The sequence below is a fragment of the Setaria italica genome, chromosome III, assembly GCF_000263155.2.
Source record: "Setaria italica strain Yugu1 chromosome III, Setaria_italica_v2.0, whole genome shotgun sequence".
Taxonomy (NCBI): Eukaryota; Viridiplantae; Streptophyta; class Magnoliopsida; order Poales; family Poaceae; genus Setaria; species Setaria italica.
In genome coordinates, this window is record NC_028452.1 from 16,441,384 (window position 1) to 16,452,313 (window position 10,930).

At 50.0% G+C, this 10,930-nt stretch overlaps 1 protein-coding gene across 1 annotated transcript; it reads right to left on the reverse strand.

Moving 5' to 3' along the window:
• Positions 1-2,373: 2,373 nt before the first annotated feature.
• On the reverse strand, positions 2,374-4,889 carry LOC101757538 (pyruvate decarboxylase 1). The gene is made up of 5 exons (XM_004961726.2): positions 4,230-4,889; positions 3,980-4,143; positions 3,231-3,881; positions 3,011-3,128; positions 2,374-2,929 (listed from the first exon to the last, which is right to left on the reverse strand). Exons 1-5 carry the CDS (start codon positions 4,767-4,769, stop codon positions 2,570-2,572), a joined length of 1,833 nt encoding a protein of 610 aa, XP_004961783.1. The 5' UTR covers positions 4,770-4,889; the 3' UTR covers positions 2,374-2,569.
• Positions 4,890-10,930: the final 6,041 nt, after the last annotated feature.

Below are 10,930 nucleotides of genomic sequence, written 5' to 3' on the forward strand. Positions count from 1 at the left end.
GGATAGGGAACCAGCAAGCCTGGTAGGTTAGTTGGCTCTTTGATTGGAAATGTTCTTACCTGTGCTTGACGTGTAGGCGAAAGACAGGGGTGTAGCCTGAAGCTCACATGGAGATCAGGCCAGACGTAAGGTCCCATGTGGAGGTGCGTACCGATCAACATGTATATTTTTTATTTACTAACTTCAAAGCTTATGTAAACAAAATTTGTGTAATATATTAATTTTATATAAAAAATATGTAACAAGTTTGTATGACAAGATTATACAAAATAAGTTTATATAAGAAAAAGTATAACAAATTTATTAACAAAATTATTAGACAAATTCATATATATTATATATAGGGATTTTCCATATATATATAAACTTATATAAAAGTGCAAAAAATAGAAAACAAAAAAATTATAGTAAGATTATTATTAGAATGAAAATCGAGGACAAGAAATAAAGAAAAGAAACAAATCTTAGAAACAACATTTCGAGAGAAAAAATCCAAGAAAACAAAAAGTTGTAGAACACAAAAAAAATTAGGAAAAAAACAATAAAGGTAATAAAAAGATGCCTAGGTGGTGAACTGTAAATAGAATCCGTAGTGTCGTTCTCTACCACACTATCCGCCTCTAATAGCCGAAGCTCGCCCCCAGCCACCGCTCATGGGGAGGTGCATTCGTGCCACCGTGCTCCTATCTCCATTCCCGATGGTTACCACTGCTCCGCAACTCTCATTGTGCTCGCGGCTTATTGGATAAGCAAGCCTTGTGGAGCCGCCATGGCCGATTTCTAATGGCGGAGATCGAGGGCACCGATTGAGAGAGAGGAGAGGGGAAGGGGAGAGAATGTGAAAAAGGAAAGGAACGAGGGTATCCAGTATTCAACACCGCAATATATAAAAGTCATGGTGTCAATACACCTTGGATGTTTTGTAAGGAAGCTTCCTAGAAGCTAACTTGTGCCGTCCATTAAAGCACTTAAGAGGGTTTTCAGCGGGAAACCGTAAATCCGAATCCTAAAGTTATAAAAACAAGCACACTAGGAGCCTTGGTTCCTATCCTCTTTATTCAACTAACTTGCATCTTTCTTGTTTGCATCTTTCTTGTTTGAACTTGTCTGTGCTCCAAAATAAATGTTGAGTTCCAACGATGTTGAGGACTTTTCCCGTATGAATGTGATCATTTGTCATAATGTGCAATCAATTTTATAGTGTTTCATGTTTACTGTTGATAATGCTACTCATCCCATCGAGCCGAGCTGAGCCCGAGCCATGTTCCCGACGAGCTGGCCACGACCCAACCTGCCAGCTCGAAGTTCACCATATGGACAAGTACGTGACGTGACGAGATTTGAATCGTATAAGCACCAAAGTGACAAGTTTTTGCATCGGATTAATTAGATTACAAATTCTTGAACTAGTTTGTACTTGTTCTTGTACTACGGATGCAATTTACTCTACAAGAATACGTTAGCTATCACGATATATTACTGTCATATTGGTTATCACTACCACAATATGTGTACTACTACCTCAGTTCTCGATTACTTAAGAGTCTTAGACATTTCACACATCTAAACTGACTTGCAATTAGCTATGCTGAGTGTGGAAAACCTCAAATAATACCCGAACGGAGGCAGTACGATTAACGCGCCAATTCATAATTGTGTACATCTACTGCTAGTATGTATCTAATCGGGGTCAGACATGCTCTATTGCTCTGCAACTGCAAGGATGCGATCGTGTAGCAACCTCAACCGTGCGCCCGTGCCCACTGCCCACAGGCCACAGCCCATTGGCTCAGAAATCAGAATCACATCGTGCCATCCAATGTCGTGGATATTTGCAATCGTCTGTGTCTTGCCATAAAATACGAGTATCTAACATATGTGATTCCTAAAATATCGCTAGCATGATAAACGCTAATGATATTACATACCGTTTATGAGTATCTAGTATCGTTTATTAACATATAATTCCAACTTTCCAAGTGTAAGATCTTGACAGATTAGCGATTCGGATCTGCCAAAGATATATCTCTTAAATAAGAATACTTAAAATAAATGACGTCAATGCTATCAAACCCCCGCTTTTGACAACCCTGTAACTAAAAATCCGTTTGCAATTTCATATGGCGTCTCAAATATTTTCAGGAACCACACCTAAATGGAGAGTGCAGCTGTTTTCAAATCAACGAAGAGCAGATTAAGTTACCTGCCTTTGTTTTTTAATTTTATGTTGGGCCACAGCCCACAGCCGAGAGGGCCGCCGCACCGAGCCACACAAAGCCTCTGCTCAGGTTAGGGGAAATCTTTTCCCGTTCATGTTATTGATTCATTCATGCAGCAAATACAGATTGCAAATTTACATTAGAACTCAATTCCAAGCAGCTGAATTGCAAACGTTATCATAAGACCGACAGCCCCATCGGCGTGGACATATTCAACATCGATGAAGAAAAAAAAAAGAAAAAAGGTCTACTTGAAGCAGACGGACAAATTAACTGACTGAAAGCAGCTCGGACACTTGAGGACTGCCGAAGGCGCCATTGCAGAACCGCTGGAGAGATCCGTCAGCAGATCACTGCGGATTCGGCGGCCTGCTGTTGGCGGCCGAGACCCTGGAGCCCCACTCGAGGAGCTCCTTGCTCGTGTCGTCCTTGTGCACGATCACCTCGATGAAGCAGAGGCAGTCCTTCTTGGCGCCCGTCGCCGTCGCGATCGCCTCCTTGAGCTCCTCCTCCGTCCGGACCTTCTTGGTCCAGCAGTTTCCGTCGGAGTTGTGGATGGCGTCGACGAGGCCCGTGTAGTCCCAGTTCTTGATCACGTTGTACGGGCCGTCGTGGATCTCCACCTCGATGGTGTACCCGCCGTTGTTTATGAGGAAGATGACGCTCCGCTGCCCGCACCGCAGCATCGTCGACACGTCCTGCGCCGTCACCTGCCACCCACACGAGCCAAATGCGTGAGCCATTGAAGAAAGAAACAGAGCACCCGGACTGTTCCAATAATGGATATATACCTGAAAGCTGCCGTCGCCGATGCAGGCGATGACACGCTTGTCCTTGGCCGCCTGGGCGTACCCGAGCGTCGCGCCCACCGACCACCCGATCGACCCGTACTGCATCTGGAACTCGTACCTGTTCGGAGTCACCAACCTTTGCGTTACTCAACTTTAAGAACTGAGAGCCTAAACGTGCAGGGTTCTGACTTCTGAGATGGACCAGCTGGGAGACGCGTACCCGCAACCCTCGGGGAGCCTGAGCTTCTGGCAGTTGAACCACGAGTCGCCGGTCTCGGCGACGACGGCGGTGTCGCCGGAGAGCATGCCCTTGATGTGCTTGAAGAGGATGTTCACCCTGAGTGGCTCGTCGGGCTTGCCGTTGGGCGGATCGCGGTCGGGGACGAAGATCCGGCGGTAGTTGTCGTACGCCGTCGTGTTCCGCTCCAGCCGCTTGGCGAGCGCCCGGAGGAACTCGGCCATGAGGATGCACCCGAACGCCGGGCCGTTGCCGACGACCACGCGGTCGGGCTGCACGATGACGGCCTTCTCCCGCTTGAGCAGGAGCGAGTAGCCGACGGAGCTGTAGTCGTTGAAGATGGGCCCCGCGAAGAGGTAGGCGTCGGCGGACTCCACGATCTCGGCGCAGAACGTGGTGCTCACGGCGCCCCAGTAGGTGCCGATGAACCGCGGGTGGTGCTCCGGGACCAGGCCCTTGGCCGACGGCATCACCGCGAACGGGTACCCGCTGGCGTCGGCGATGGCGGCGAACGCCTTCTTGGCCTTGGCCGCCCGGATCTTGGGCCCGCCCACCATCACCGGCTTCACGGCCTTGTTCAGGAACTCCGCCGCGGCCTCCACGGCGTACTCTAGGTTCGCCTTGTTGCTCAATCTGATGAAATGGAACACGAAGTGATACGTTTGCTCTCAAAATCTGACGCGTTCTAGGAAGTAGTAGAAATTATCGAGATAAATTGACATGCACCCTACCTTGGTGAGATGAACAGGGGCACTGGCTCTCGGCTGAACGTCGGATGAGAGAGGCCGGCGAGGTTGCAGCTGACGCTGATGTACACCGGTTTGCTCTCCCTCAGCGCCGTGGCGATGGCCGTGTCGATCTGCTCGTGCGCGTCGTCCAGGTTGTTCACGACGGCCTGCATACATACAGGTGATGTGGCGTTAACGATGCCCAACGGAGGTGTTCGACGAAATTAACACACAGCAGAGAACACGCGCGCACCTGGTGGCAGGTGATGGCCTGGAAGCAACGGAGCTCCTGGGAGAAGTCCGGGAGGCCGATGGTGTGGTGCAGGACGCGGTTGGTGCCGTAGTCGTTGGAGTTTGGCCCGCCGACGATGCAGATGACGGGGAGGTTCTCGCTGTACGCGCCGGCGATGGCGTTGAGCACGCTGAGGCCCCCGACGGTGAACGTGACGGCGCAGGCGCCGACGCCCCTGGAGCGCGCGTATCCGTCGGCGGCGTACCCAGCGTTGAGCTCGTTGCAGCAGCCGACGAGGTTCAGCCCGGGCTCGGCGATGAGGTAGTCCAGCAGGGTGAGGTTGAAGTCCCCGGGGACGGCGAAGACGTCGGTGGCGCCGATCTGCACGAGCCGGCGCGCCAGGTGGCGGCCGAGAGTGGCGCACGCCGGGGCCACCGCGGCCGCCGGCGGCGGCGGCGCGGCGATGACGGCGTGGGAGTTGGCCAACGGCAGCGCGCCGACGCCGTTGCAGGTCGGCTTCGCCACGCCGTTGGCCGGGTTGCTGACCAGGAGGGTCTCCATGGCACGCACGTGAAGAACAAGTATGGAAGGTGGGGCAGCGAGCGAGGAGGAGCTGATGTGACTCGAGCACTCGACTTTGCTGTGGACTCGTTTGCTTTCCTGATTGATGATTGTACGAGGTTTGCGGCGATGGATGGCGAGTAGTGAGCATTCGTGGGGTTTATATAGCGCGCGGGAGAAAGAACGCTGAAGGCTTTGGCTGCACCGGCCAGGGAGCCGCCAACGCCAAGGCAGGTGGGTTGCGATTGGCTTGTGCTGGCGGTGTTTGCTGTGGGCCGGAATAACCAGACCAGCAAACCTTGGGCTTCATCAGCTTCATGCACCTTCTGGCGCGTTGTGTTGGTACTTTGTGCCGTTGGTGGAGTTACTAGCCTAGCTGACCTGGTGGTCTAGAGCCCTCAAGTATACGCGCATTCGTCTCTGGGGTCACGAATTCACCATCAACAAACGCGGGGGCGTTCTCAATAATTTCTGTCAAATTTATGCAAACTTTTCAAAATAGAACATAAATTATGAAGCTTATTGTTGTTGTTCATCTGTCCACGAGCTACTAGACACCCACACCCCCCTCCCCCCGCCCATGTTAGTATGTTACACAGTGGTTCCGTGGTTCGTTACGTTCAAATCCTCCTATTTTTGCTTGTTCTGGCATGCCCTGGTGGTCATTGGCCCTGTTTGGAGTCGCTTATTTCCCGCTTATTGGTGGAAATAAGCGATAAACCCACCCAAACGCCTTGCTTATTCCCCGCTTGTCACGTAAGCCGCTTATTGGAAAATCTGAAATACAACTAGCACTCAGCTTATCTCATACGCGGGTCAGACCACGCTTCTGGGGCAAGCGGAGCAATTTTCCCCCGGGTACCCTCGGGCAACGGCCTCCAGGCGACCGGCGCCGCTCCTCCCGCAACCGCCGCCGCTCCAGATCCCGCCGCCGCCGCTCCAGATCCCGCCGCCGCCGCTCCAGATCCCGCCGCCGCCCCCCTGCAGATCCCGGCGCCGCCCCTGGGGTCGGCCGGGCCGCTTCCCTACCTCCGGCGGCCGCCCCTGCCAGGCTCCCGCCGCGGGCCGCCTAGCCGCCGGACGCCCCCGTCGCCGGATGCCTGGGCGCCGCCTCCGCCGCACCGGCGCCGGACGCCCCCGCCGCGGGCCGCTGGGCGCCGCCCCCGGCGCCGGACGCCCCCGCCGCGGGCCGCTGGGCGCCGCCCCCGCCGCCGGAAGCCCCCTCCGCCCCCGCCTGGGCGCCACCTCCGCCGGTCGACGCCCCATCCCCCTGGATCCGGCTCCGCCGCCAGAGTCTCCTGCTGCCTGGACGCCGCCCCGCCGCCAGACGCCCCCGCCGGAGTCTCCTGCTGCTTGGACGCCGCCCCGCCGCCGGACTGTCCTGCTGCCTGGCCGCCGCCCCGCCGCCGGCCGCCCCCGCCGCCTGGCCGCCGCCCCGCCGCCGAACACCCCTGAAGTAAGTTTCTGGTTCCCCAGTCCAACAGGCTTTTTTACCATCTCTGAAACCACAGTTATTACTCAACTACAGAAGCAAAAAAGTTATAGGGCATTCTGTACATTATGTACCTCCACGTCACCAAAAAAATACAACTCCCAGCATCTTTATTAGTTTAATTCTCCAATAGAGAGTGCACCAACACATGATGCGTTTACCTTTTTTTTTTACACGCAGCACATGGTTGGCTGGTAAAAGTAGAAGAATTTGAGGCAACAACCACATGGCTCCATAAAAGGACTCCTCCAAATGGCACTAGGCACAACAACACCGTAGTCAAATACTCGACCACCCATATAGCACAATCCATCCAATACACCACATATGACTTTCTTTGATGATTCAGTTTTCAACACATTTTATATCCTTGGCAATAGTATACACCCAGTTTCATCAAGATGAACTGTTCTATCTCCATATAAATCTTTTATCGTGTCACTATATATTGTGAGGTGGCACATTAGTCCAGGCAAACCGAAGTTGATAGACATCACGAATGTAGGTATTATTTATCCAAAATCCATACCACAGGAACTGGTGGTTACCAGTGTAACAAACTAGTCAGGGAGCAGTGCACTTCTAACTTTGGTACAGTGGGAGGGCGCGTAGAAATAAGACAGTGGCAAAAACAATCTTTTTCATTAATTCTTTTTTCATTTTGCATTGGAGTCTCTTTGGACCTATATGATGATGGAGTAGCTCATAACAATTTTATGTATGCGTGCAGTTGCTGCGAAGGATCTGGACAGCTGTAGCTGTTACGACTGCAAGGCCGCCAACAAATAGCAAGGTAAAATTTGTGTCACTTCTTGATGGATCGCTAAAATAACAGATTGTGGTTTGTATGATCAGTGAACAAGCTCGTAGATTTGTATTTAATTCTACAATACTGTAATCAAATTTTAGATGGAAAAGTCGTCAAAGATTGTGGCAAAATGGGATTCATTTGCCGCGAAAGCTTTCAATGACATTTGTGTGGAAGAAGTACTTGCTTTCAATCGACCGTAGCAATGTTTGAATGCGGTGGGATATGCAAACCTTATTAGAAAGTTTTATGAGCGTACCAAGAGGCCATACGGTGAGAGTCAAATGAAGAATAGGTGGGATATATTGAAAAAATGTATACCCAATGGAAAACTTTGAACTTGAGATCAACCGGATTGGGAAGAGATCCTGTTACTGGTTGTATTGTGGTTGACGATGAATGGTGGGAAGAACAAAATAAGGTGAGCCCACTAACAATCATACTAAAGATATAGTTCATATACACGTTGTTTATTTTTTTTTGAATTGGAGTATAATAGCATGCTGTTTTGATGATATTTTACAGGCTATGCCAGGTTGTATCCGGTTCAGAAAAGCTCCGCTTGAATATGAGGATCAGATGCGAATCATGTTTGAATCGGTCATTGTTACAAATGAAACTTCATATGTTCCAAGTGGTGATGGAAACGTTGATGTTAATGAACATGATGTTGTTGATGTTGAGGACAACAATGATAGAGAGGCACATAAGGCCCCATCCAGTTCTGAGCGGAGGGCTTCAAAAAGGCCAGCTCCTAGTTCCCCTAAAGGAAAGAAGAAGAAGACTTTTAGAGACCAGTGCATGAAGCGGTTGGTCGATGCATATGAGTTGAAAGCTCAAAGTAGTAAACATTCAGCTACTTCACAAGTTGTTGATCATGTTAGAGATGAGATTGGAAGTATGTTGGAGCAAGTCATTAAGGATGGGGCTGAGGAGGGGAGTGATGAACATTTCTATGCCACACAACTTCTTCAAAAAAAGAAAAACCGTGATGTGTTCATTACATTGAAGACACCAAATGGGAGGTTGAATTGGCTGAGGAGGGCTTGGGAGATAAGGAAGAAGCATTAGGGTGTTGCATTAGTGTGCCATTTCTCTTTCATTCCTCTTATGTTGTGGGACACATAATTTCACTATTCTAAATATGCTGTGTGAGACTATAAACCTTTTATTAGTTGTGTTGTAACAATAAAAATTCATCTGATGACTTCGTCAGTGCTTTTTGACAGGCTTGCATTTGTTTTGATGAGTACCTCTAGTGCAACTAGTGAATGTGAAGGCAACAGTGATTCTATTCATACCATGAATGTTGATGAATCTGATGACACTGATGATGATTACATAGTGGCAATGCTTGGTCTGGACTACATGGCATCATCTGGTATGAATAAGAAGAAGATTACTATTACGATAGCAAGGATGACTGGAATACAGTGGGTTGAGTTGCAACTACAAGATCCAGTGGAGTGCTTTAACATGTTCAGAATGAGGAGGTCAGTTTTCTTAAGCCTTCATGACACTTTGGTGCAAGATTATGGATTGAGATCAAGTAGACAATTTTGTAGCAAGGAAGCACTAGGAATGTTTCTATGGGCTTGTGGTGCACCTCAATCTTTTAGGCAATGCAAGAATAATTTCCATCACTCATTAGAAACTGTGAGTAGAAAATTTGAAGAGGTTCTGGAATCTATCATGAGATTAGCTGTTGACATTGTGAGGCCTAAGGATCCACAATTTTCTACTATTCATCCTAAACTACAAGAACCAAGGTTTTGGCCTCATTTCAAAGATTGCATAGGAGCAATAGATGGTACCCATATACCCGTAACTATGCCATTAGCTGATCAACCGAAATACATTGGTCGGCATGGGTATCCTTCACAAAATGTCATGGCGGTATGTGACTTTGATATGCGGTTCACATTTGCTGTCACTGGTTGGCTTGGTTCTGTCCATGATACTCGTGTATTATTGGACACGCTTCTCACATACATGGATCAATTTCCACATCCTCCCGATGGTAAGGACGAGTTATGTTGCAATTTATTTTTCAGGGAATATTTGCTTATTGTGATATAACATATAAATATAACATGCAGGGAAGTACTATCTTGTTGACTCTGGATATCCTAATAGAAAAGGATTTCTTGCACCCTACAAGGGACAGAGGTATCATGTTTCTGAATGGCAGCATGGTCAGCATCCGGTAGGATTGAAAGAAGTGTTTAATCATGCACATTCATCCCTTAGAAATGTGATTGAGCGATCATTTGGAGTTCTAAAGATGAAGTGGCGCATTCTCTTGAATTTGCCCAGTTATCCGGTTAACAAGCAGTCGAAAATTATAGTTGCTTATATGGCCCTTCACAATTTCATCAGAGATAGTGCCGTACATGACGTGCATTTTGAAGAGGATTTTGCGGAAGATGATGGTAATCCAACCCAACCTAGCACAGGTGGTGGTGGTGGTGCTTTAGGAGATGACATTGATATGGGTGCATTGCGTGATGCTATTGCTGTCGCTATGGTTTCATGATTTGTTGTTGTACCCATGATGGATGTTTCCATACTACACCGATCTATCGTATGAATTTCATATTATTGTAATGTAATTTCTATTTAACAAACTCCAAAAGCATTAGAATTATTGTCTTCTCCTCAGATTCACAATAAAAATGAGCTATTATCAGCCTTAGGGGCATTCAGGTCAATTTACCAACCTGGACAGACAATCGATACAAAATAATCAGGATTGCCAAACACCCTGCTTATTCAGACAGCAGCTTATCCAGGCAGCAGGCTTATCAGATAAGCTTGCTTGGCAGATAAGCGAGTTCCAGAAAAGCGACTCCAAACAGGGCCATTGTATATGCATTCATCACACCGCGTCTTTGTTTCGTCTTCTCCCTGGATGCTGACCGATGGAATGCCGGAACGTGAATACACGCTCCTCCCACCGCCCCGTGCGCCCTCGGGCTCGCGGTCCCCTCCCCCATGGTTTCAGGTTTCCACCTCGGGCGCCGGCGCCGCAGTGCCATTTGGAGTGCACTTGCGCGCCGCAGTGCCATTTGGAGTGCACTTGCGCGCCGCCTGCGATCGGTGGCTACACTGATGCCAGGTCCGCCCTGGCAGGCAGTAGGTCGCAGGCGACGAGCCGACGACCCGCCATGTCATCTGGTCATTTTCGTCGCGACATGCGTGACTTAGATGCTTTTGTTACAGTGCCTCTATCCATGACTTATGGCCTGTTTTCTTCCATCCATCTAAACTTTAGATGCTAAAATTTAGCAACTTTGAGCTGCTAAATTGGAAAACAGTCTTGCTAAACTTGCTAAAGTTGAGTTGCTAAAGTTTAGATCTTTAGCAAGTTTTGGGCTGCTAAAACTTGCTAAAAGGTGGGCTGGACACCTTCTACCCCTCATTATTGTCTGGCAGTCCCGCACTCCCGCACGCATACCCCTCCCGCACTCTGCATCCACCCGCACTCCCGCACGCCCGCCTCCTCTGCTCTTCGCATCCACCCCCTTCCTGCCCCGCATCGACCGCCGCCGCCGCAACCGCATCCACCCCCGCCGCCGCCACGCATCCGCCGCCGCCACCACGCATCGACCGCCGCCGGCTCCTGGGGTCGAGCCCCACCGCTGCCCTAGCCGCGACGCATCCACCGCCACCCTAGCCGTGCCGCATCCACCGCCGCCGCCGCAAACGCATCCACCGGCGCTGCCCATACAATCGCCCGCCGCCGGCTCCTGGAGTCTAGCCCCACCGCCGCCGGCTCCTGGAGTCCACTGCCGCCGCCGCCCCCCGGAGTCCAGGACCGCCGCCCACCCCGAAGTCCAGGTCCCCGCCACTTGCTGGTCG

What these genes read in the sequence shown, in the direction of transcription:
- LOC101757538 (XM_004961726.2), bottom strand. Translation starts at nt 4,769, where the DNA reads ATGGAGACCCTCCTGGTCAGCAACCCGGCCAACGGCGTGGCGAAGCCG. An exon ending in AGGCCATCACCTGCCACCAG is followed by an intron (nt 4,144 to 4,229) that starts GTGCGCGCGTGT and finishes GTATGTATGCAG; the next exon opens with GCCGTCGTGAACAACCTGGA. An exon ending in AGGCTCCCCGAGGGTTGCGG is followed by an intron (nt 3,129 to 3,230) that starts GTACGCGTCTCC and finishes GACTCCGAACAG; the next exon opens with GTACGAGTTCCAGATGCAGT.